General features: G+C 55.0%; 2 protein-coding genes across 6 annotated transcripts; one reads left to right on the top strand and one right to left on the bottom strand.

Moving 5' to 3' along the window:
* Nucleotides 1-4,338: 4,338 nt before the first annotated feature.
* On the bottom strand, nt 4,339-8,750 carry SWI5 (SWI5 homologous recombination repair protein; the record flags this gene model as incomplete). The annotated part of the gene is made up of 5 exons (XM_030292859.2): nt 4,339-4,692; nt 5,525-5,619; nt 6,334-6,455; nt 8,305-8,353; nt 8,641-8,750. Coding segments are annotated over 5 exons (441 nt in total), but the record flags the coding sequence as incomplete, so codon positions are not given.
* Nucleotides 8,751-9,018: 268 nt separating this feature from the next.
* GOLGA2 (golgin A2) lies at nt 9,019-25,611 on the top strand. Of its 5 annotated transcripts, XM_030293164.2 has the most exons (27): nt 9,035-9,153; nt 10,859-10,981; nt 12,183-12,263; nt 14,292-14,408; nt 14,698-14,741; nt 14,862-14,925; nt 15,326-15,385; nt 15,576-15,656; nt 16,451-16,489; nt 16,772-16,834; nt 16,928-17,021; nt 17,116-17,222; nt 18,403-18,461; nt 18,755-18,896; nt 20,014-20,103; nt 20,211-20,318; nt 20,562-20,649; nt 21,403-21,740; nt 22,019-22,132; nt 22,767-23,012; nt 23,090-23,165; nt 23,365-23,453; nt 23,710-23,892; nt 24,016-24,118; nt 24,202-24,308; nt 24,391-24,544; nt 24,634-25,611. In XM_030293164.2, exons 1-27 carry the CDS (start codon nt 9,070-9,072, stop codon nt 24,858-24,860), a joined length of 3,081 nt encoding a protein of 1,026 aa, XP_030149024.1. In that variant the 5' UTR covers nt 9,035-9,069; the 3' UTR covers nt 24,861-25,611. The 5 variants fall into 5 exon arrangements, with proteins under 5 accessions (XP_030149025.1, XP_030149024.1, XP_030149027.1 ...); XM_030293165.2 differs by lacking the exon at nt 12,183-12,263 and having other exon boundaries at nt 9,019-9,153; XM_030293167.1 differs by lacking the exon at nt 14,292-14,408 and having other exon boundaries at nt 9,047-9,153.
* The last annotated feature ends 329 nt before the right edge of the window (nt 25,612-25,940 follow it).

The raw sequence follows: 25,940 nt of genomic DNA, 5'->3' as shown, positions 1-25,940 counted from the left end.
CGAGGTCTCTGCCTGCCATGACACCCGGTAGAGCTGACCCCATGTAAGAGGAAATGGATCCAGATGATGCTTTCCTTCCCAGCGTCCTCCTTGGGTGCCTTATGATTGGTCCAAAATACAAAGGTCTTTGGAGTCCTGGGCGGTGTATGCACTCTCAGCCTGAAAACCCGGAATCGACCCTAGTGCCCTCTATTGCCTTCCAGAAGAAAGGCAACTCAGGGCAACTGCCAGAACACAAATACAGAGCCACAGGTGGTCTTGGGACTCCAGGCTATCTGTATTTTTTTGTTTTTAATGCTTATTTAATTTTGAGAGAGAGACAGAGACAGAGACAGAGAACAAAGAGGGGAGGGGCAGAGAGAGAGGGACACATAGAATCCGAAGCAGGCTCCAGGCTCTGGGCTGTCAGCACAGAGCCTGATGCGGGGCTCGAACCCACAAACCAGGAGATCATGACCTGAGCATGACTTAATCAACGGAGCCACCCAGGCGCCCCAGGCTATCTGTATCTTTGAAGAGGCAAGTGTCCAGGGAAAAGTGATTTTTAGTAGTATTTGGAATTAAGGTTGAAGAGAAGCTTAACATTAAAGCAAAATAACCCAGAGTTAAGGGAAAAGGGGAGGAATAAAGCAAAGAAAGGATCAATTACAAGAAGGTCAGGTTGAACTGGCTGGACTGTGAACTGAGAGAGTCAGCAGGTGGAGGTGTGGGGATGAGCAGGTCCCGGCAGCTGCACCACCTAATGCAATTGCATTGCTGCCGTAGAGAAAAAGGTGAGAAAAGGAAAACCACCAAGGATCCTCCCATCTTCTTCATTGGAGTTAAAGTCTTTATTGGATTTAAATGAGTGAATGAATGAATGAATGAAAGTTTTTTTAAAATTTATTTTGAGAGCGAGAGAGAGCATGCGCGTGTGAGTGGAGGAGGGGCAGAGAGGGAGAGAGAGAATCCCAAGCAGGCCCCGTGCTGTCAGCGCAGAGCCTGACACGGGGCTCGATCCCACAAACTGTGAGATCATGACCTGAGCCGAGATCAATCAAGAGTCAGATGCTTAACCGATTGAGCCACGCGGGCGCCCCTGGATTTTTTTTAAATCGTAAGAGTTAAATCATAAATAAAAATAAAAACTGTATCCATCTCCCCACCAGAAAAAGATCAGCCCCAAACTCAGAGTTGGGTTATGACTGTGTCTGGGGTGGGCTCCCATCTGCATCAAGAGTCCAAGTGAACAGTCAGCAAATTGTCTCTAATCGTTGTCCAAGCAGACGGAGTCCCCCAGTGCCCGTCCTGGGCCCGCTAAGATCTTAGCCTTGGGGGCCTCTGCCCACACCTTTTCCCCTCCTGGAATCCTCACCCACATTCTTGTCTGGCTGACCCTCAGTACAGGCATTGGTGTCTCCTTCCAAGGACATTTCTCCAGTGTCCCAAACTGATTAGGTGCTGCTCACGTGTGCTCCTGTAACCCACTACAACCACGTACCAAACTGTATTGTCACCATTTCCTAGACCCCTGACTTCCTGCTGCCGGGGGGCACTGTGTGGCAGAGACCCAGAGGCCACAGCTCCCCAGCTCCTGGCACTGAGAGGCTCTGTGTGGACAGAGACAGGACGAGCCAGCTGTCCAGGTGAAGAAAATGGTGTGAGGTGGGGGGGAACCTCCAGGAGGGGAACCTCCACTCCCCCTGGGGTTCCCACCACCCTGAGCCTGGCTGCTTACCTCTCCTCCTCTTCCTCCTCCACTGGAAGATGATGTGGCCCAGGAAGCTGAAAGGGAAAAGTCAAGTGAGGTGACAGCTGGGTAGGACCTGAGACATGTTAGAGGCTCAGAAGCCTGTCCCAGTCCGGGATCCATTTCCAGTGAGATCATCAGCTCTCCCTCAGGACCTAAGGGGATGGGATCAGGGCCACATTCAGTTTGGCAAATAACGAGTATGTGTGAGGTGCAGGCGGGAAAGATGACAGTCTGATTTTTTAAAAATGTTTATTATTTTGAGAGAGACAGACAGAGTGCAAGCAGAGGAAGGGCAGACAGAGAAGGAGACACAGAATTCGAAGCAGGCTCCAGGCTCTGAGCTGTCAGCGCAGAGCCCAATGGGGAGCTCGAACCCACAAACTGTTAGATCATGACCTGAGCTGAAGTTGGCCACTTAACCAACTGAGCCACCCAGGTGCCCCAAGATGAATCTGACAGTCTTGTCCCCAGAGGGCGCCCAGCTCCACAAGGCCTCATGGTGTGAGGTCCAGGTTAGAAAATGCCTGGGGTCCAGAGCCAGACAGACCTGAGCTCTTGTCCAGGTTCGGCCACTCTCTGACTTTGACAAGTTGCCTCTGCTCTCTGAGCCTCAGTTTCCTCACCTGCCAAATGGGGACTCTAATAGAACCTATCCCATCAGGGGGTCGTGAAAACCTATTGACATTATGATGTGAAAGTACAGGAAATGGCAAGGATGGAAAGAAGAAACCCCAAAATGAGAATGTACTTGGGCTTTCATGGTCATTAATAGGGACGTAGAGACGCAAACCAGCGTTTGGGGTCCAGAAAGCGCTGGAGCGCCAGCATGGTTCAGGCCAGCCACGGAAGCGCAGGTGCAGCTGCTCACCGAGTCCTGGAAGAATGCTGTGGAGGCAGGCACTTGTGGCTCGGACGGCAGCCAGTCTCCACCAAATAGCCATGTGCCGCTCACTCCGGTTTCCCAGTCCGCAGTGGGCTTGGGCCACGTGACTAGCTCTGGACAATTGTCTGCGAGCAGGAGTGATGGCTGCTGACCTGGGGAGGGCTCCATTCCGAGTTGATGTGTCTTCCCCTCTTCTCTTCTCCCTGCTGTGGATTCCGGCGGTGAAGCCCGAAGAGGTGGGGGGCGGGGGGAGGGGCTGCCAGACCCTCATCAGACTTTATGAAATCAACCCTTCCGGTGCTCAGCCACGGAGATCTGGGGGTTGTTTGTTGAGGTAGCTAGTGCACGCTGCCACACTGCATACAATACTACTATTATTTCTGCTTCTTGAGGCCAGGTCATGGCCTGTGGCCACACAGCTCATAAGCGGATAGAGCCGGAACCCACAGTCAGGCCCGACTTACAGGGCCGGTTTTTCGAAACCGTCCGTCCCTCACCTCATGACAGCCTGTCTTCAAGCACTGCGATCACACCTAAGATCTTAAGAAGATGTCCTGCAGGGACAGCCGGATGAGCAGCTCGAACAGTCAGAACACTTGGCAAGTTCAGTGCGAAATCCTGTCATTCTGGATGGCACTGAGCACTTGAAACACTAGTTTGACTTCTGCTGGTGCTGGTGGTTCAGGATAAGCAACACACAAGGAAGACACGGCTCGCCCTGGCTTGGCGGACTATAGCTGGGGACTGGAACGCTCATTGTGCAGAAGGACTCACAAGGGAAGAATTCCTCCAGTGTCATGGTTTCACCCTCAGCCCTTACCCGCTTGGGCCCCAGCCCAGAAAGGCAATTCCGCAAACTGTAAGCTTCAGAACTAGACTTGTGCTCGAATCCCTGCTCTGCCACTTACTGGCTGTGCGACCTTAGGTAAGTCACTTTGATTCTCTGAGCCTCAATTTCCTCATCCTTAGCAATACTAAGTCCTCATAGGATGGACTCCGGCATTAGAGATGATGGATGAAGGGCACTCAGCATAGTGCTTGGTATGTGTAAGCTTGTTTGCAATTTTTTTTTAATGCTTATTTAGTTTTGAGAAAGAGAGAGCAGGAGAGGCGCGGAGAGAGAGGGACAGAGGATCCCAAGCAGGCTCTGTGCTGACAGCAGAGAGCCCAATGCAGGGCTCAGACTCACGAACCATGAAATCACGACTTGAGCTGAAGTCGGACGCTTAACAGACTGAGTCATCCAGGCGCCCCACAATTTTTAATTAAAAAAGATTTTTTAATTAAAAAGAGGCAGAGTGAGAGCGGGGAAGGGACAGAGAGAGACGGAGACACAGAGTCTGAAGCAGGATCCAGGCTCTGGGCTGTCAGCACAGAGCCCGATACGGGGCTTGAACTTACAAAGTTTGAGATCATGACCTGAGCCAAAGTCTGGCGCTTAACCAACTGAGCCACCCAGGCACCCCAATTTTTTTTTTTTTTAAATTTTAGGGAGAAAGAGAGAGAATCCCAAGCAGGCTCTGTGCTCAGCGTGGAGCCTGACATGAGGCTCGATCTCACGACTGTGAGATCATGACCTGAGCTGAAATCAAGTCAATCAGATGCTTGACTGAGCCACCCAGGCATCCTGTGTAAGCTTGTTATAATCCAAGGCAGACTGTTTTTCTCCCAGGGATGACCAGGGGGCTTCCCAGGGAAGATCAGAGGAGAGGGACTCCATGTACAGATTTATACCAAGATTGCTTGTATGTTTATTTACAAATAGGAGACACACACACACACAGATATCACTGGACATTTCAGGAAACTTGGAGCAGGGAACAGCCCTTCTTCTCTTTTTCCCTTTTCTCTGGGCTCCCTCCTCACTCAGCTTGAGCTCTCTAGAAAAGGGCTCCTGACCCTTTCTTGCTGGGAAGCCTGTGGGTGTTCTGTTCTGGCTGGGCTCTCGCTGCCTCTCATGTCCAAATCTGCCTGTCCCAGTGGGCCATGGGCAAGGGGCTGTTAGCCTTTGCTCAGTCATTCATGTCCAAGCCAAATTCTGCATACAACTCTTTGGTGGTGACACCTCGGATCACGGCTGAAAGGAAAGAAGGAAGAAAGAATGTGTCCGGTGGGAGGCATAGGAAGGAGAATGGCCCAAGGACTGAGCTACCCAGGACCCACTCCTACACCTTATTCCTTCTCCTCTAGTTGGCCGAGATACCCTCCTGCTACTCCTTCTAGACCCCTCCACTGTGGGCCCTGCTTGGCCACCCCAAACTAGACTCATTGAACCCTCACCCCACTTTGCAGAGGAGCCAAACAAAGCTGAGACTGCACTGAGTATATGCTGAAAATGTAAATTTATATTCACATTGCGCCTGGGGCCTGCTGAAAACTCTCACTCCTTAGGCTGCCCTATGGGCCATGTCCTGGCCATTTGGTGATGCCATGCTTCCTGCTCCCTCAAGGACTCCTTTTTCCTCTCAGGGAAAAGGGTCTCCTCAGAGGCCTTCTCTAACCACCTTAGCTCATCCCCACCCGCCACCCTGTTCATGTCTCAGTATTCCCCAGCTCTGGCCTTTGTTTCCTTCGTAGCAGTTAACACATTTTATAATTCCTTTCTTTGTGCTCCTTTGCTTACTGAATAGGCCCCAGAAGACTGGGAACCATAGCCCTCAACCTGGCAGGTTGGTGAGTTCATGCTCAAACCTGTCTCTGGCTCTGATGCAGGCCCTACACTTGAAGGAAAAAACCTCAGGGACTCCTGTAAGAGCTGTCCAGCTGCTTTGGGGCATTTGGGGAGCAGGGCAGCCGAGGATGGGAGGGCTGGAAAATTACAGGGCCCAGGAACAAAATCCAAACATCCTGGGGAATGGGGACTCCTTCCCTCTGAGCCCTGGCTACTCCTCTGGGGTCCTGATGCTAACCTAGCTTGCCTAGCAGCATCTGGCCTACATCCTTGATGTCGTTATACTCGTGGAGCTGGGAGATGTGGTCCTCCAGTTCATCCACACTGTAGCCTCTGGGATGAGGGATGGAAGAGAGAGAGAAAATGTTTAAGAAAGCTGGGGAGGACCCAAGGTTCAGAGAGTAACAAGGCACCTATTTAACAAATGCTCACTAGGGGCCTACTAGGGACACAGGGAGGGCCCTGAAGAAACTTACAGTAGGGCGGGGATCTGTCCAGCCCCTCGCTCCTGGCAAACGTCTCTGTGCCCTTAGGGGGTGGTTCCCAGCCACACGCTGGTACTATGTGACCCTGGCCATAGCTGAGGGATTCACAGATAAGCACAGGAGTGGCTACTCAGATCCCCTCATGTGTGAAAGGCACATTCAAAGGCTGCTCAGTCTATGCCACGTGGCCAGAGCATGGGGCATGGGAAAATCTAGGAGTTGCGAAAGAGCCAGCTTCCCCCCAGGCACTGAGAATCCCACCTGCAGAGAGAGAAAGAATGGAGTCCATGTGCAGATGGGAGCAGAGGCAGAGAACCAGGGCCCAGAGAGAGACCGCGAGAGGGATAACCTCTGTTCTGGACAGCTTTCCTCTTCCTAGTTCCAGGTCCTCCTGGGTCTGACCACACCCTACCTGAAAGATTCAGCTGAGACACCCTGAATCCAACAGCAGGGCATGGGGTACGGTCCTTAGTTTTACACTAAGCTAGTGCGGCTGGGTTTCAGTTACTGGGCACTGGTTAAAAGTTATCTTAAACATGCTGAGAGGTCCAGCAAGACTTACTCAGATATTAGTTGGGAGATCTCCGTGTCCAGCAGGTCCCTCTTCTCCTTCAGTTTCTGAATGTCAAGGTGCAGAGAATCCTCGCTGGCTCCATCAGCCTGGCCTGACTTGGGAGATGGCCGCTGAGCGGCACAGAAAGTCATTAGCCAAGGGCGCTTGGATGGCTCAGTGGGCTGAGCATCCAACTTTGGCTCAGGTCATGATCTCATGGGTTTGTGAGTTCAAGCCCCGCATCAGGCTCGCTGCTGTCAGCGTGTAGCCTGCTTCGGATCCTCTGTCCTCCTTTCTCTCTGCACCCCCCTCCCCTCAAAAATAAAGCAATAAAAAAAAAAAAAGTCATTAGCCACACTGACCCATTATCCACAATTTAGAACCTACAAGTTGTCCTCAACAGCCTACCCCTGCTTCTGCCTGCTGACAGACTCCCCCCACCTTTTAATAAGACTACATTTCCCCGCTTCCCTTGGAATTAGATGTGGTCCCTGTAAGTTCTGGCAAGTAGAAGTTAATCAGAAATGGTGTGTACAACGTCTGGGAACCGTCCTTCCAGGAAGAGGGCCTCCCTTTCTCTGGCCTTCCTCTTTCCCACTGGCTGGCATGTGAATCTAATGATAGAGTTGATCAGTATCTTGGGCGATGAGGTGGAACCCATGTTGAAGATGTGGTAAAACAAGATATAGACCTGGGTCCCTGAGGGTTAGGGTTAGGCCACCATTATTTGGGGTTTTCTTTCACTCCCAGCCAGACGTAATCCTAACCAGTGGGCTCACCCTGGCCCCTAATCTGACCTCAGATAATCTGCTTCAAGTCTACTTCTTGGATTCTCAAGTCTGTGATGTCGCTGGGCTTATCATCTCATTGGATAACCCTTCCCGGGAGCTGCTGTTCACCTTTGCCCTTTCTGCCTCTAAAAGCTGCGAAGTCCAGTGCCTGGGACGCTGCTAATCTTCAGGAAATGTGTGTTGGATCAACTGTCTGCACAGGACAGAAGAGACCGAGGAAGGGATTCAGCAATGGATAAGACCGCAAGCCTGGCCCCTGCCTTCACAGAATGTATATACAACAGCCAATAATTGTGTTTTCCCTCCAGAGAGCTCCACTGAAAGCTCTACTCACACTTCACCAGAAAGGCCTTGCCTGGCCACCCCGCCTAAAACGGTCACTTCTCAATGGCCCACTATTCCTTTGTCCTGATACTTTATAACATCCATCACCACCCGACATAGACGTTTCATTAATAACCTTATGCTCCTTGTTGGGCTTACACCACTGGAGTGTAAACTGCATGAGGGCAGGGACTTTGTTTTGTTCACTGTGTCCCCAACAGTGCCTGGCACGTGGTGGACATTCAATAAAATGTGCCAAATGAATGAGTGAATGACAAATAATTAACCAACTAACAACAAGCCTGAAAAGTGCTTTGAACTTGAAGTACCGTGTGCTAAGGGAGCGCCTAATGGGGCAACCGGACTGAGCCAGAAGTTGGGGTGAGGCTTCTCTTAGGGACCTCAACTCTAAAGGATGAGCAAGCATCAGCTTGGCAAAAAGCTGGAAGGAAAGTATTCCAGAAGGGGAGCGTGTATCTAGATGGCCAAGGCAGGAAAGAACACATGCGTCTGAGGGAATGAGAATGGTTTCTGCGTGGGGTGGGTCGTGGTGTGAAAAAGAACAAAACCAACCACTTGTGGTGCTGTCAGGAGGGAGGAGAGACAGAGCCGGCTTGGAGAACGTGGGGTACCGCTAGCAAAGGCCAAGACACCGTTTCTTCTTTGAAGCTTGGTGGGCAGGAGGAAAAGAAGGGGAAGGCTTGAGAAATGGCCTGGAGTTTCTCAGCAGAACAACGTCTGCTGGGTGAAGGCCTGAAGAGGGCTGGGGTGGGTCAGCTACTGTTGGGGACGGGGAGGAGGGCTGGGGGCAGCACCCACTTACGCCGCGGAGGGTGAGAAGGGGGGCGGGCACAAGGGTACTCACAGGGGATTGGAAGGCCCCGCGGCAACTTTTGGAAAGTCCTGGTTGAGTCCTGGAGAGGAATCCGAGGGAAAAAAAGACTGATTGAACCTAGAATCCGCGCTGGGAGGAAACGGGTATGTGGGGGTGTAGGAGGTAAGGAGTTGGGAAGGGGGCAGATAGGGTCCGGGATCAGGGCAGGGATCCTCAAGGAAGGAGGATTCTGAGAAGGGGAGTGTGGAGGGCTAGATGGGGACTCTGGAAGTGATCTCTGAGATGAGAGTTGGGCAGGGCTATGAGGCATCAGGAAAGGGGCCGTGAAGGGATGCGCTTTCGCCCTGCTGTCCGCTGTTCGCCCACCTTCTGAGCCCTGGGGTCCGGGGCCCCCGTCTCGGGGGAGTCTGCAGTGCAGGAGCGTCCAGGGCGGAGGCGGGAGAGCGGCCTCTCAGGCCCGCCAGGTAACCGGAAGCTTAGGATGGAGACCGGCAACGGTCAGGTAGCGAGCTGCGCGCGCATCCTGCGAGCCCAGGCCCCGCCCCGCCCCCCCGAGGTGGGCGGGGACAGCGGCTGCGCGCTCAGCTTTCATTGTGACTCCACCTGTCCGTTTGAGCTCGCGGGGCTCTAACCACGCTCCCTTTCCCTTTCATCTCTCTTGTCGGCCAATAGGATTGGAGGATTGAGGCCACGCCCACCCAGCTGGAGCTAGAAACGCCCCGTCCCTCCTTTTCTGGCCATCACGTCTGCGCGGTGACTACCGGGAGCAGTTCCGCAGTGGTTGCTGGGATCGCGATGATGTGGCCCCCCCGTCCCCCTCCCCTTCCCGTGATGTCGGAAGAAACCCGACAGAGCAAATTGGCTGCGGCCAGGAAAAAGGTAAAGCGTGCCGAGTCGCGGCTCCCTGACCCAGCCAAAGGCCCCTTCGACGGCCGGGCGGTGGTCAGAGTCTGTGCTGCCCCTAAGGCACACAGGGAGAGCCCCTCGGCGCCCCTTGGCGGCCCCCCGCCCCCCCACCAAAGTCTTCTCAGCCCGTCCCGCCCCCTGGCAGCCCAGCCCCCGCCCTCTCCCGTCGCCCCTGGGTGACTTTGGGCAGTGACTCCCTGGGCTCCCCACTCCGGGCTCGGCTCTCGCCTTCTGCCACCCAGAACCAGACGACCTGGGCTCCCCGGGCCGATCCCGGTCTCCAAGGACCTGGGTCCTAGCCCTTCCTTCCCCTCCCCCACCGCGGAGCGGAGCCGCGGGCGTCGGTAGGGAGGAGTGGAATGTAGTTACGTCACAATCCCCCTCGGAACTGTCATTAGCGCCAGGAGCCTGGTGTTTGATCTTAACTACTCAGTCCCCCTGTGTTTTCATCCCCTTTCCGGTGTCTGGTCATGGCACAAATTTCCAGTTTGAAGGGAACTGGGGACTGTAGGACCTAGGTGGGAGGGGTTTCAAGCGCCCTTACTAGACTGTACCCCATCCTTAGACATTGACTTCACTAGTGATCGAGACACGTTGATAACATCTTGGTGACAATGGGGAGAATGTGTTTCCTTTAGTTTGGTATCCTCCTAGGTTTCTACTGTTCAGAAAGACTTCTGACATTTTAAATCTAAATCCTCTACCTCACATTTTAATTTCCTATGATTCTGGAACCAGTGCCTCTTAATCACTGCTCTTTGGAGTGAGATCTGCTTACCCTCTGTGGAACAGATCTCTGGAAACTGAACTTCACAGCTGGGAATCTTCCCCCAATCATCATCTGAACATGGAGTGTCCTGAGTGCCACAGGATAAATATGGGACCAAAGCCTCAGTTTTTGCTTAATTCTCTTGAGAAAAATCCTTTTATGTTAATACACCTAGGGATGACATTTGCATAGATTTGTAAGATTATAATAGACTTCTCTCTGAAATGGTGCTTGGGTTGCCCTTGTTCTGTTGTGTTTCCAAATTCACCAGGCGTGTGCCTTCACTGCTTTCTGCTGTCAGGGTCTGTTGGTGTAAAAGTTTGAGAAATACCAGTCTGCAGCCTTGACAGATGTGCAGGAATGGACTCTGATGTCTGATTATTCAGATGTTTCAGATGTTTACTTTTCCACCTCTGTGCCTCTGGGATTGCCTCTTGGCACCTGCTGATTTTGTAGCATAACCCCAGAACTCAGAGGCAGAAGACCGGGTTTAAATTATTGCCCTCCCCCCCCTTTATTTTAAAGCCCCGTTACCTATCCATTTCTGCAGTCATTAAGGATTACAACATCTTGTCGGGTTGCTGGTGGCATTAAATCAGGTGGCGGATTGGGGCGCCTGGGTGGCGCAGTCGGTTAAGCGTCCGACTTCAGCCAGGTCACGATCTCGCACTCCATGAGTTCGAGCCCTGCGTCAGGCTCTGGGCTGATGGCTCAGCCTGTTTCCGATTCTGTGTCTCCCTCTCTCTCTGCCCCTCCCCCGTTCATGCTCTCTCTGTCCCAAAAATAAATAAACGTTGAAAAAAAAATCAATCAGGTGGCGGATAGAGGAGTATATTGTAAACAACAAAGTTGGATGTGAATATGGGGGTTTACGGTTCTCACGAGTCCTACTGCTTTTCCTTGCTGCAGTTGAGAGAGTATCAGCAGAGGAACAGCCCTGGTGTTCCTGCAGGAGCGAAGAAGAAAAGGAAGATTAAAAATGGCAGTAACCCTGAGACAGCCACTGCTGATGGTTGTCACACTCCTGAGGATGTGAGTATTGGCTGACCAGGCTTCCGGGGGCACAGGGGTACGTGAGGGGTAGTAAAGGGCAGTGATGAAGGTTGTGGAGAAAGTGTCAGGTACAGCTTTGAATCCAGCTGTCCCTGTGCTGGAGACCTGTCACTGCTGGGGATATACTTCCACGTCAGTAAAAATTGGGGTCATTGTGGTCTGACTTACACTTGTGACACTGAAATGAGATGATTGATGTTGTTTTAAAATTTTTTTTTTTTCAACGTTTAGTCATTTTTTTGGGGGACAGAGAGAGACAGAGCATGAACGGGGGAGGGGCAGAGAGAGAGGGAGACACAGAATCGGAAACAGGCTCCAGGCTCTGAGCCATCAGCCCAGAGCCCGACACGGGGCTCGAACTCACAGACCGCGAGATCGTGACCTGGCTGAAGTCGGACGCTTAACCGACTGCGCCACCCAGGCGCCCCTTGATGTTGTTTTTAGAATAATCCCTTAGTATAGGGCCTTGTGCGGGGTAAACATTCAGTCAAGGGTGTTGCTGTGTGACTGATGGGGTGACTTGCCTCATCCCCAGCTTCAAGGGGAAGCCAGGCAGTGCGAACAGCCATTTGCCACCACAGCCTTCCCTTAGGAAGCACCAAGAGAGGCCCAGGGTGTGGTGAGGAGAGCCCCAAGCACTTGGGTCAGGAGACAGTGGGTTTTGAGTCCATCTTTGCCACCTGTTGGCTGGGAGACCTCAGGAAAATCACTTCCTCCCCCGGGCCTCAGTGGCCTCATCTGTAAGATGATATTGTTGGAGCAGGTCAGTGTCTTCCAGACTTCTAGCTAGAGCCCCCTTTGTTCAAGTGAACCCTTCCCTCGGCAGTCTGGTTTTTAAAACAGAGATGAGATTCCTGTCAGATTCATCCCCGGCATCCTGGGCCTGAGGAGAGGGTCTCACGGATGTATTCAGAAAACAGCTGCATCGGGCAGGTGACTGCATTCTGTGTCACTGCATCTTTCAGGGGACTTTTCTCTCTGTGCACGTTGATTTCTGCAAGGCGCCACGTGGCCGTTTGGGAAGGCGGCACAGGCCATGGATTCGTTCCCGTCTCTCTTTTCCAGCATTCCATTCTCGTGACCCCATCTCTTCTTCCTTCCCTGACTCTCTCACCTCTCTCTAAGCCACTTTTCTCTCTCTCTCCCCCTGCCCTTGTTTCTCCCTTTTCGCCTCCTGTAGATTCAGGACATTCTGAAGGTGCTGGTGTCCGACCTTAACCGCTCCAATGGGGTAGCGCTCCCCCCATTGGACAAGTGGAAGGTGAGGCAGTGCCGAGCCCCCTCTCTGGCTTGCTCTTTCCCAGCTGTGCATGCTCCAAGGCTTCTCTGGTTTGGGGGATACTTTGCCTCTGGCTTATTTTATGTTGCTGTCATTAACCCTCAGCCTGTTCATGTCTGCTTTTTCACCTGCTTGGTTGATTGGGTTTGTTTTCCTTCCCCCACATCTTTTATCATCTTGGAGAAGGTGAGACATACCTTATGGGCTCAGAGGAGCCGCTAAGGGGCATGGGGAAGGGAGTACAGGCCTAGAGGAGTCTGGAAGCTTGTATTTGCACTGAGTTCTACGATTCCGTGTCTGTATCCTGCTGTGGTCCTGGAAATGAAGACCCAGATCCTTCTTGTCTTATTATTTTTAATGTTTACTTATTTTTGAGAGAAAGAGAGAGACAGCGTGAGTGGAGGAGGGGCGGAGAGAGAGGGAGACACAGAATCCGAAGCGGGCTCCAGGCTCTGAGCTGTCAGCACAGAGCCTGACGTGGGGTTCGAACTCACGAGCTGTGAGATCATGACCTGAGCCGAAGCTTAACTGACTGAGCCACCCAGGTGCCCCTGCTTGTCGTTTTTTAAACCCTCTCTGTCTCAGTAACTTTTTCCCACTTTGATTTTCTGCTCCCGCAATGCAGGCTTGTGGTTGCAGGGTCCTGGACAGAGCTGACAGCATTTCCAGAAATGGGGAATCATGGAGAGATTAGTTTCAATGGGACATTTGGAGGGGGTGGACAGTGTTTTTTAAACACTCCAGACTTTAGCTACAAGACCTAACGGTGTGAAATAACCTGGTTGTTCACAGGATTGTCGTGTTATATATACTTAAGTCCTCAGAAAATTACTTTTGTCCTTTTCTGAACTTTCTTGTGTTCAGTGCTAGGGATCCATGGGAACCCAGGTTCCCTGAACAGGTTGGCATGGCAACACCAGGTTCTGGGGCAAAGGTCACAGCACGGACAGTAAACATGCAAATGATTCATCTTCAGCTCCCCAGGCTCTGCAGCATTTGCTCTAAGGAGGGAGGTAGGGGTGGATTGTCAGAGGCCAGGGCTGATGGGTCCAGAGAGTAGCTAGCCCTGGGCCCTGAAGAGGTATGGCCTCCTCCTGCTGGCTTCACTGGCTGGGCCTTTGCTTCCTAGTCCTCTCCCCTCATCAAACTTGAATTTGTCAGCCATCTTCCCCATCTCTTTGCTCATCTGGCCTGTAGGACATGAGATCTCTAGGGGCCAGACACTTGGACTAAGTGTCAGGCCTGAGCCTGGAAAGAGTCTGGGTGGGGCTCTGGTCAAGCAAGTAGGTCCAGGTAGGGAAGAGGAAGTGGTTGCTCCATGGCTCCTTGTCCCCACTCCCAGGATTGTTCTCCAGGATGTCAAGAATCAGAGGGTAGACATCTTCCCTCTGGCTTTTCGGGTTGGTTCTTGGTTTTAGAGCCAGGAGATTGGGGTGGGGGTAGTGGCCATGTTTTTCTTTTTACTTGCAGGCATAGGGTGAGGCTTCTAGTTGGGCAGCTGCTTTCCCAGAAAAGGCCTGAATAAGGCAAACATGGCCAGTGATTGGGGGGAGCGGCGGGGAGAGGAAAAGAGAGCAAGAGAGGAAGGAGGCAGAGGGTGGCGTTGACCACATCTCCATCACCACCACCCTCTTGCCCAGCAGGGGCCCAGGGTGAGGGTCACTCTGGTGTTCCGGAAGAGCCGTGCCTGTCTCCTCCCTGACTGGGCACACCTATCTTCCGCCTGCTGTGGCTGCCAAGGTCAGAGCCTGGTACTGTCTCTTGCTGAGCTCCAGGGAGAGCAAAGCCATCATGTATTCATGAAGGAGGTCATGCATACCCTGCTTTGAGCTTTGGCCATCCAGAAGGTTGCAGAGCGGCCCTCCACGCTCCAGAGTGGCTCCCAGCATGTGCGATTGTCACTCTGACCACAGCAACCCCTGTCCTGCCTGCTCTGTACCCCAGCATCCATGGCAGCAAGGCACCTTCTTACCTGCATGGCCCCTAACCCCCTGCTCTGTTCCGTGACAGGCGCCCAAAGACCGCGCCGCTCCTGTTGCACCAACTGTTGATGACACCGCGTCACCTGGCGGTGTCCCTTCCCCCTGTGCTAGTCCCCCCCGTGTCACTAGCATGGCATCAACTCAGGTTTGTGCCCCCTCCCCCCTTGCCTGCCACCCCACTGTACGTTCGCCCCGTGCTCCTCCTCAGAGGACCGTACCTGCTTTGGGCCCTCGTCCCCTTTCTTCAGGTAGTTTGGTTTCTAGAGCCAAGCACCCTTCCCGAGGACTGAAGTGAGGGAGGCCAAGACCAGGTCTTTCCTTGAAGTTTGGGAAGATAGAAGGTTGTCAGAATGAGCTTGGCTCCCCCCGCCCCCACCCCTGGGTGGTCTTAACCAGAAATTGAGTGACTACCTCATGCATTTCTTCCCTAACAGAACCATGATGCAAAAAATGAACCTTTTCTCATGGAAGAAAGCAAGTGAGTAACTCCTATGCGGGCAGCGGTCCCTAGGCTGAGGGAGTTGGGGCGGGCCACTGCCCGTGACCCCCTCTTTCTCTTCGAGCCTCCTACACCCCTGACTCCTGTGTTCATCCGCAGATGTCTGTCATCTACCGAGAGCCTGCGACAGCTTTCTCAGCAGCTCAATGGTCTTGTGTCTGAGGTACCCCAGAACTTGAAGCCCAAAGGGGAGTAGATGGGGAGGGAAAATACGATAGAAAGCAACAGAGGTGGAGAGAGGGAAGAGCCTGGGACCAGCTGGCCTGCTGGCTGATGCGTAGCTCGTCACAGCTCCTCTGAGTGTCCTCTTTGAAGCTCCCCGAATGAAGGGGTTGGACCTCGAGGCTGGTTACCTCGTTTGATCCTGCTGCAGAAAGCACAGAGTGAGAGCTGCCTGGGAGGGGGATGGAGGAGGGGCAGATAAGAACCAGGAGGAGTTGGTACAAAGGGGTTACTGCCAAGTTAGAAAAGTTTGCAGTTGTTGGGCAAGACAGGAAGTTGGAGAGCTTAGGCACCAAGGGGGACAGCGCGCGTCTCCATGTGAGCCCTTTCGTGTCTCCTAGTCTTCATCCTACATCAATGGGGAGGGCCTGGCTACTTCTGCTAACATAAAGGATCTGGAGGTAAGTTGGCCTGGACCACGGCCCAGTGATCCTGCAGGCCAGCCCCCACCTCCTCCCACAGCGGGGGCTGGGTGCCCCTCTGCCAGCTGAGACAGCCCAGACAGCCCCCAACCCTAATGACTGCTCTCTCTACCTCTCCCCCCGCCCTCGTCCAACTCCTCCTCCTCCTCCTCCTCTGCATGCGCCTCAGAGCCGGTACCAAGAGCTATCACTAGCCCTGGACTCCAGCAATCTAACAAACAAACAACTCAGTAGCAAGATAGAGGAATTGGTAAGAGTCCAGTGGGGTCCCCTGGTTTCACGCTGCCAATCTGGGGCTCTAGTTTTCCCCTGGGGCTCTGAAGAGAGGGGCTGGGGGCCCCTGCTGCCAAGGGAGAGTGGGGTGCTGGGGGGCCTAGGTCTCAGCTGGAGGGACCCCGGAGCACGGAGCATGCAGCATGGCTCTCTGTGGCTGTCCTCTTTGCCTCCTCTCTGTTCTCCAGACACCCCTGCTCGAGTCCTCTCCCCACTTGCCCCAGGGCTGTTGCCTCTGGAGGAAGCACTGGCTTGACTGGTGTGGTCTGGCCCTGACTCAGTCCCTAATTTGCTCTGTCTCTGAACTCGGACAAGTCACCTTTCCTCTGTGGGCTTCAGTTTCCTGAGGAGGTAGAATTCGAGGTGTCCGAGTCTGTCCGATTTAGCTCAGAAGATCAGGGCCCTTCATTCCCATATCCCTGCTGTTAAGAACCGAACGGGGCCTATGGTACATGCTCAGTAAATATCTGCTGAATGAGTGCACCCTTCCAAGCCACGAGCTGGCAGAAGGGTAGTCTCGTTTCTCAGCTCCCATTTTAGAGGTTTATGTCCTTGGCCTTTCATGGGTATTCTGGATTCAGACTCTCACTTGTGTAGATGTGAGGCCAAGGTCTTTTTCCTTGGGAGCTCGAGGAGAGTCTGTCAGTTCATGTCCCCATGAACTTTCCCTTTAAAACCCATTTCTGGCCCCTGCCCATCCCTCCGTTTTGGTCTGGGGAGGGTAGTAAAAGGGGGACAGCCTCAGTTACCCTCCTTTGACTCTCTCCACAGAAACAACAGCACCAGGAAACTTTGGATCAACTGGAAAAAGTAACGTAACATGATTTGTCTGCTGATTACGTGGCGGATAGGTTTGGGGAGGATTCAGTTGTAGAGGCCCATTCTCGTCTGGGTCTGCTCCCAGCCTGGAGAAATAAAGGGCCCCCTCTTCCCGCACCCCTGCCCTACCCCTCTGCTGCCCCCCCCCCCAGGGCCCCAAATCTGGCCTCATTGTTGGGCCTGTCCTGGGCCATCGGTGGCATTCCAGGAGCGTGTCTTTTGCTGTTTCAACTCTGCCTCCTCCCAGTCAGGGATGTTGTGTCCTTCTTGCAGGAGAAGAAGGAGTTTGAACAGAAGCTTATGAAGGAACAGGGTTCTCTAAGGGAACAGCTACAGGTGTGTGGTGTGTGGTGTCAAGGTCTCCCTCCCACCCCCCAGGAAACGCTTCCTTTCCTCCTCTTCACTACTGCTTCCCCTTCCCTCCCAAAGGTTCACATCCAGACCATAGGGATTCTGGTGTCTGAGAAGACCGATTTGCATACAGCCTTGGTCCATACACAGCAGGCAGTCAGGCAGAAAGCAGGTAGGAGTCTAGACACCCATGTCTCAGCCTGGCACATTGGCAGGGCTTTGGTGGGATTCCTTCCTGGGTCCCACTTCGAACTCTGTCATTCCAGGAGAGTCTGAAGATCTTGCTAGTCGCCTGCAGTCTTCCCGCCAGCGCGTAGGAGAGCTGGAGCGCACACTGTCTGCTGTCTCTACACAGCAGAAACAGGTGGACAAGGTGAGCCCAGCAGCTGACCCATCCACTGGAGGCGCAGCTACCCTGACAGGGGAATGGCCTGAAGGTCCCTTCTGTACGACGGGGTGTCTTGCTGCCCAGAAGGCAGCACGGGCCATTTCTCGCTGCTTTAAAGTTGTGTGGTTATTGAAAGCAACCTGGGGCTGAGCTGGCTGACTTGAGGGAGTTGGCAGGGGTGGGAGCTGCTTTCTGGAGGGAGCACTGAATGCAGAGCCCAGAGGCTGAGAGCCAGCCCTGCCCTCCATGGGCTGTGGACCTTGGCCAGTACAGAGCAGTACTTTTTTTTTTTTTAATGTTTGTTCTTGAGAAAGACATGTGCCAGTGGGGGAGGGGCAGAGAGAGAGAGAATCCCGAGCAGGTCCCAGGTGGTCATCGAGCCTGCCTTGGGGCTCGATCTCATGAACCATGAGATCATGACCTGAGCCGAAATCAAGAGTTGGATGCTTAGCTCATGCAGCCACCCAGGTGCCCCTAGAACGGTACTTTTAGTATGCTACCATTTGTACAGGAAGGGGAGAAGGGTGTGTGTGCTAGACACGAAGTGTGTGAAAGGATGTATAAATACCCAGGGAGAGAAACAGAGTAGCTGGGAGGCATGTCACCTCTGTCCTTCTGGGTGGTGGGCTGTGTGAACAGACCATCCATTAAAAAAAAAGAACAGAGATCACGATGCAAACTCACTTCCCCTCCTTGTGTCTGCTCCCCCACCCCAGGGGGAAAATGGGTGAAGAATCAGATGTTTAATCCCAGCTCTGTCTCGGTGACAACTTAACTTGTGCTACTCTGTGTTGTTCACCTGTAAAACAGACATGCACCCATGCCTCCCCCAGGCGGTGATCGCGGGGATTCAGTGCGATTGTTAGCTCGGCGCCCAGTAAAGTGCCCAGTAAAGGTTCAGAAGTGCTGGTGCCGCTAGTAATAATGATTGCAATCCTACCTGCCCTGTGTGGGCCTCTGCTAGCCAGCTGTGGCTCTCTCCCACCCTTACCGAGTTCTTAGCCGAGGCACGTGAGAACATGGGCTTGGGAATGCTTTGAACAAAATGTCAAGGGCGGGTGCGGGCTGAAGAAGCACAGCTCTAGAGGAGTCCCTGTGCTGCCATTAGTCCTTGAGACGCACCTCCTGCCTGCCCGATCCTGACCTCGCCTTTTTGTGTTTGCAGCACAACAAGGACTTGACCAAAGAGCGAGACGCCCTCAAACTGGAATTATACAAGAACAAGTAGGATGGCTGGGGGCTGGGAAGTGGGAGGGGGACAGGAACATGGGCGGGGGGGGGGGCATATGGGTTAGGACAGATGCAGAGCCAGGCTCTGGGCCCAGCTGTGCAATCAACACAGGCCGTGGCCTCAGGCCGCTCCTGTCTTCTCTCTGGCCTGCCACTTGTGACTCCTGATCCCCGGGTCCCTTCTGACGCCACTGTTCTGTGGCTCTGTGGTGAGGGTGGTGGGTGGATCACCAGAGCGCTCTTTTCTGTTCTTTACTCGTACCTTTCTTCGCTGCCCGTGGCTACAGCAAAGACAACGAGGACCTAAAGGAGCATAACTCGGAGCTGGAAGAGAGGCTGCGTGTCTGTATGAAAGAGAAGGAGGCCCTGCAGCTTGGGGTGCAGGAGCTGGAGAAGAAGCTGGAGATGTCGGAGCTCCTGCTGCAGCAGGTGAGGCCAGAGTCCCAGGGAGTTGGGGCCCCATCCATCTGGGGCCGCCGTCTGCAGCCAGGAGCTGGAAGATTTGCATTCTCGCTCTGCTCCTGCCATAGAATCCTGCTGCAGACATTGATAAAGCATCTACAAATCGGGCCCCGCCCAGACCTGTGGAATTAGAATCTCAGGGATGGGGCTTTTTTATTTTTGCTTTTTTTTAAAGCGCCCCGGTTGAAAACCATTGTCGTATAGATGATAGTTCCTAGTCATGACACATAACAAGGCAGTTCTAGCCCATGCGTCTATCTGCTTCCTCTCAGAGGCTGGGCCACCAGGTCGTCAGGGTGCCTGGGTCAGAGAGCTTCCCCTTGTCAGTGCTTCTTCACACTGAGCAACACTCAGCCTTCACGTCACTTCCTTCGGCAAGGCTCTTCCTTCCAGATCAGCACAGGAAAAATCTTGCCTCTTGCCCAAGACAGACCCTCAGATACTCTGAGAAGGAGTGTTCCTTGTCCTCCCTAAGATCTTTTCCTACCGAAACAGCCCCAACTGTTTCTCCCACGGTCTGTCACCCTCCTGATTGCTTTCTTCTGGATGGGATCTGAATTGTCAGGGCTCCTCTTACAGTCAGTCTTCCAGAGCAAAACACGAGTCTGCAGATTCGGCCTGGCCTGGGCAGCATACAGAGCTCTGTATCCATCCATCCACCCATCCATCCACCCAGTACGACTGGAATGCCTCCTTTGTGCCCGTTCCTGTGATGGGCAGTCTAACAAATGGCCTGCTGGAGATAGAAAAAGTGAGGGCTTATGCTTGCTCCGGAGTCGATGGATGCCTGTCTTCTGTGACCTGAACACCCCATCTCTGGGACAAGCACCACTCTGTAGCCTTAATCATTATAGCCAGAAAGGATCTGGAAGGATGAACACCAGGTTGATGGGCCTGGGAGGCAGAGGGCCACTTACAATGAATATTCAGTAAACGTGAGGCTTGCGGACGTAGTACTAATGACGTGAGGGTGGACCTCTTCATCGATGTGGATGCACGTTATCCTAGCGCACACCTGTTTGCGGGAACCTGCATAGAGCAGCCCGGTTTCCCAACGCTAACCTTCTCGTTTTCTACTCTCCAGTTTTCTAGTGGGTCTAAACCCCCTGACAGCAACCAACAGTTACAGCAGGCCCTGGAAGAACGGGCACGGCTGGAGACACGTGTGGGGCAGGTGAGGCCTTGCAGGGCGAGGGGTGTGGAAGCAGGATGATCGCAGGCAAGCAGGAGCTGGTGAGGCCCCGTGGTTGCCCCTGCTAACCTCTGTGCCCGTTCTTGCAGCTGAAAGACACCCTCAAGCATATGCAGCTGGAGAGAGACAAGTACGTAGAGAATCTGAAAGAGGATAATGCCTTTTGGCAGGAAAGGATGAAACAGATGTCTGAAAAGGTAAGGTGTGACCTTCGGCCCCCCCACCTTAGGTCATTTGATCTTTCGGGGCGTCAGTAAGATGGGAAGCCTGTCACTTGCTGTGTGCAGCCAGAGGTGGCTGGGTGGTTTTTGCGGGGGCGGTGGGGGTGGGGTGGGTGGAGAGGGCGACGGTTGCCTGGCCGTCCCTCCCTCCGCAGCCCCCACATGCCCATCCCTCCCTCCCCACCCCCCACATGTCCATCCCTTCTGTGCTCTGGGCAGATGCAGCAGTTGAAGGAAGAGAAGGAGCACAGTGTGAGTCAGGTGCAGGAGCTGGAGGCCAGCTTGGCTGAACTGAAGAAACAGATAGGTAAGCTGGGGCCGGAGTGGTAGGGGAACAGGATTGGTGTCAGAGGGCCAGTGAGGATGCCTTCGAATGCTCTAGGAAGGCGGACAGATGGAAGGGCACTGTGGCCAAGGGAAGGAGGTCTGGACCAGGAGTTGGCATATCTGGGTTGAGTGCCCACTGTCAACTACCCAGAGTTGTCTTGAGCATAAAAACGTGAAGAACTCTATTCATAAGTGTCTGGAAAGATTGCACGTCCTATGAGCGTGAGGGATTATTGGTCAGGAAGCCAAGGTTTGGGGTGAGGAAGCCCAGTTGGGAGCAGTGGACCAAAGGGTGCCTGGCTGGCTCAGTCGGTAGAGCGTGCGACTCTCGATTTTGGGGTCGTGAGTTCCAGCCCCTTGTTGGGCATGGAGCCTCCTTTATTTATTTATTTATTTATTTATTTATTTATTTATTTTTATGTTTATTCATTTTTGAAAGAGAGAGACAGAGCACAGGCAGGGGTGGGGCGAAGAGAGAGGGGGACACAGCACCCGAAGCAGGCTCCAGGCTCTGAGCTGTCAGTACAGAGCCCAACGCGGGGCTTGAACTCACGAACCGCGAGATCATGACCTGAGCTGAAGCCGGACGCTCGACCGACTGAGACACTCAGGCGCCCCGTGGAGCCTCCTTTAAAAAAGAAAAAAAAAAAAAACAAACTAGGAGCTGCGGACCAGAAAGAGGGGTTTTTTGAAGGCACAGGGATAAGAAGCCTCTACCATGTGCCCCCCGCAGAGGTCCCCCCAGCCCAGGAACCTCCAGCAGGGCCCTCGGAGGTGGAAGAGCGACTGCAGGCGGAGGCTGAACAACTGCAGAAGGAGCTGGAGAACCTGGCAGGGCAGCTGCGGGCCCAGGTGCAGGACAACGAAGGTCTGAGCCGCCTGAACTGGGAGCAGGAGCAGCGGCTGCTGGAGCTGGAGCGGGCCGCCGAGTGCTGGGGGGAGCAGGCTGAGGAGCGCAAGCAGATTCTGGAAACCATGCAGAATGACCGTACCACCATCAGCCGTGCGCTGTCCCAGAACCGTGAGCTCAAGGAGCAGCTGGCTGAGCTGCAGAACGGCTTCATCAGGCTGGTGCGCAGCCCTTCCTCCCTGGCTGAGTCCTTTGGTGCTGGGCAAGACTCTTGACCTCTCCGGGCCTTTGTCTCCCCGCCTGTAAAATGGGGCCGGTGGGGGGCGGGGTACGGACCTTACGTGAAATGGTGCCAGTCACGGCACCTGTGAGCGAAGATGAGTGGGGTGGGGGGATTTTCCCACCTGCCTCCACCTTTCCCTGAGCTGTGGGAGGCAGACACCAAGCTCTGGGGTCTCCAACCACACTGGGTAGCCGCCGATTCCTTCTCTTCGTCCAGAGCAACGAGAATATGGAGATTACCAGCGCGCTGCAGTCGGAGCAGCATGTCAAGAAGGAGCTGGCCAAGAAGCTGGGCCAGCTGCAGGAGAAGCTGGCGGAGCTGAAGGAGACGGTAACCCCTGCGTCAGCTGCGGAGGCCCCGGGGCCGGGGGGGGGGGGGGTGCAGGGGGCGTGGCCAGGACCCACGGTTCCAGCCTGGGGTTGGTGGCGGGGGCATGTGACTCCAGAGTCCTTCTGAGCACAGCTCCTCGTGGCTCCTTGCTCCTGACTTTGAGAAGTGGGTAGCCCTGGGCCGAAGGTCATCATTCCAGCTAGAGCCTTCAAGCCCCCAGTGAGGGGGTAAAGCTTCTTGGACTCAGCTGTGGCTTCTGACCCCAGTGGTCACTCTTCACTTCTCATCTCTCAGCCTCAGTTTCCTTAATCTAGAAGGGAGATGACCCTTTTGCTCACAGAGGTGTCGAGGGTTAAATGACAACCATGCCCTTAAGGGGGGGGGGCCGCGCTTTGATTTTCCACTAAAGTTAAAATGGAAAGAAGGTTGTCAGGAGGTGTGAGGCTGGGTGAGGGAGGCGTGGGGCTCTGCGCCAGGGGGCAGTCACTTAGGTCCCGGAGTGAATGAGCCAGGCCCCCCCCCCCCCCAACCGCCCACGGCAGGGCGGCAGAAAGAGCTGTTGCCCCTACCTCCCCGGGTCCCGGCTCCGAATCTGCAGGCCGCCGCCTGCCTCACTCCCAGGGTCTTCCCGCAGGTGGAGCTGAAGAGCCAGGAGGCCGAGAGCCTGCAGCAGCAGCGGGACCAGTACGTGAGCCACCTGCAGCAGTACGTGGCGGCCTATCAGCAGCACGTGGCCGCCTTTCAGCAGCTGGCCTCCGACAAGGAGATGCTGCAAAAGCAGGTGCTGCTGCAGACGCAGCTTATGGACCGGCTGCAGCACGAGGAAGTTCAGGGCAAGGCGGAGGCCGAGATGGCCCGCCAAGAGTTACAGGAGACCCAGGTGAGGGGCTTGGAGCGCCGGGCCCCCGGGGAGGGCCTGCGACCTGTATCCCTTCTCACTCCTTCCTGGCCCCTCAGGGACGCCTGGAAGCTGCCACCCAGCAGAACCAGCAGCTCCAGGCGCAGCTGAACCTCATGGCTATGCCTGAGGAAGGTAAGCGGGACCTGCCCAGGGAAGAGGACGGAGCCCAAGGAGGAGGAGGGGGGACTTCAGGGCGGCGAATCCTCCTCCTCCTCCGGGGACGCGCTGGCCCAAGGTCGCTCTGGGAGGTGGGGCAGAGCCCGGCTTTCCTCCCCTGCCCGCTCCACCTCCCCCGTTGGGTTGTCTGAGGCCCCTCCGGCTGCCTCCACAGGAGACGGACTGGACGGTGAGGAGAAGGACGGGGAGGCAGCCCCGCCAAAGCTGAGCATGCCGGAGGACCTAGATAGCCGTGAGGCCATGGTGAGCGGCCCTTCCCCGTCCCACCTTCCCGCTTCCCCCTGGGGTCCCCCGCCACCCTTCTCCTCTCTTGGTTTGCCCCCCTCGGCTTCTCTGGACCCCCAACCTCCCCCGGGAGCCGGTGGTCCGACCTTGCGCCATCCTCGAAACACCAGGTGTGCCCACCGAGGCAGTGAGAGGAGCTCCTCTCTGCCTCCCCGGCCCCGGCTCGTCCCGAGCTTCCCCCACAAAGGCGCACGCGTACACGTCTTGCCCGCAGGTGGCATTTTGTAACTCGGCCCTAGCCAGTGCCGAGGAGGAACAGGCGCGGCTGCGCGGGCAGCTGAAGGAGCAGAGGCTGCGCTGCAAGCGCCTGGCTCGCCTGGTGGCCCCTGGGACCACCGAGGACAGCGTGCCTGGGGAGACCCACCAGGCCCTCCAGGTGGCCATGGACAAGCTGCAGGTGAGTGAATCGGCTCAGGCACGGCTCCGGCACGGCTCCGGCACGGCCCCGGCACGGCCCCGGCGGGGGGTGGAGATGGCTAGGGAGGGCTGCCGAGCCCTGATCCCGCTGCTGTGGCCGCAGAGCCGCTTCCTGGAGCTCATGCAGGAGAAAGTGGATCTGAAGGAGCGGGTGGAGGACCTGGAGCATCGCTGCATCCAGCTTTCTGGAGAGACGGACACCATAGGTGAGCGGGCTGGCCAGCCCCCGGGGTCGGGGGAGCTCCGTGAGGGCTCGCAGAGCCTGAGCGTCAGCCGGTCTGCCCCGCAGGAGAGTACATTACCCTCTACCAGAATCAGAGGGCCGTGCTAAAGGAGCGGCACCGGGAGAAAGAGGAGTACATTAGCCGACTGGCTCAGGACAAAGAAGAAATGAAGGTGGGCCCTCAGCGTCCCCGGGAGCAGAGAGGGGGCGGGGCGGGGCCGGGGTAGAGCTGGGGCTCAGCACCTCTCCCTCCAGGTGAAGCTACTGGAGCTGCAGGAGCTGGTGCTCCGTCTGGTGGACGAGCGAAATGAATGGCAGGGCAAGTTCCTGGCCACTGCCCAGAACCCTGCTGGGGAACCCACTACGGCACCCCCAGCCCAAGAGCTTGGCGCTGCCAGTGGCCGGGGTGGTGAGTAGAGCCCGCGGGCGGGCGGGTGGGCGGGCGGTGGGGGAGGGTTTGCACAGCGCTCAGGGCCCCGCCCCTCTCTCTCCCTGAAGATGATCTTCGAGAAGTGAGCCTGGCCGACAGGGACAGTGCGGAGCCTCCCCAGGGAGAGGCCCTGTCACGCCACACTGGAGCTGAGAACCCCACCGCCCAGCAGATCATGCAGCTGCTGTGTGAGATCCAGAACCCCCGAGAACGCCCAGGCTTGGGCCACAACCCCTGTGTCCCCTTCTTCTACCGGGCTGATGAAAATGATGAGGTGAAGATCACGGTGGTCTAGGAGTTAACACTAGCACACAAAGCCTAGACAAGTGGGGCTGGGGGCTCTGCCCCCAGCCTGTCCCTACCACCCTATCATTCCTTCCCGACCACCCTTTTATCCTTAGACTACCAAGATAAGACCCTCGAGAGGGGTATGATGAACCCCCTAATGAGGGAGACAAATATGTGCAGACCCCTTGCCACCTTGGCAACGGCTGTATCTTTATCTCTGGGCTGTTCACAGTTCCGGAAAAACAAAGAGCCAGAGGCTCAATAAATATAGTTTATTTAGGAGGTTGCCTCTTTTGGGGAGCAGGGGCTCCCTGGTGGCCTCCTCGCCCCCATCAGGTAGTCCTTCATTCAGAGGGGCTCATGCATCCTCTCTTCAGAGGCACTTTGGGGCACAAGTGGCCCCCACGCTGTCCAGTTAGATGACTGGGCAGCACTCTCCCAGGCCTTGGGATGTCATGGCTAACTGAGGCCAAGCAAAGGCGTAAGCTGGTGGCGGGGTGGGCTCCTCCCCAGCTCCCTCCCCAGTGTACATACTTATCTGTGTAACATTTTGTATATTCTGGGGATAGGGCAGCCCCTGTACCATAGCAGAGGTCTGAACCGGCAAATGGGGAGAAACTTCTATTAAATATTTGAATATAGGGAAACTTATTTATTGATAGCATAGGACAGAGAGGAAGGGGGTGGGGACGGGGTCCTGCAGGGGTAATTCGACTCCTGTTTTGCTTTTTATCTCAGAATAAATGGATTTAGCCATACTGCTTGGCCTCGTGTGTGCCTCTTTTCCAGTCACCCGTCACTAGGTCCTGGGGTCTGTGCTGTGGGTGCTGAACAGGGAGCAGGTCCTGCCAGCAGAGGGCAGGCTTCTGGATTGTGCAAAGCCCCGCTGTGTCTGAACCTGCCCAAACGAGCTATTAGAGACAGTCCAGCCCTGTCACCCTCCTGCTGCTTGGGGAAGCCTGGGGGATCTCGGGGGGACTCGAAGGGGGGGCGGGGGGGGGGCTCCTGCGCTAATGGCCAAGAGGCTCAGAAGCCTGATCCAATCCTGGGGAGGGGCAAGCAAGGTCCCAGCACTCAAGAGTGCCGA

Source organism: Lynx canadensis, chromosome D4 (assembly GCF_007474595.2).
Source record: "Lynx canadensis isolate LIC74 chromosome D4, mLynCan4.pri.v2, whole genome shotgun sequence".
Lineage (NCBI taxonomy): Eukaryota > Metazoa > Chordata > Mammalia > Carnivora > Felidae > Lynx > Lynx canadensis.
Note: the sequence above shows the minus strand (reverse complement) of the source record. Positions and strands in the feature narration are given on the sequence as shown.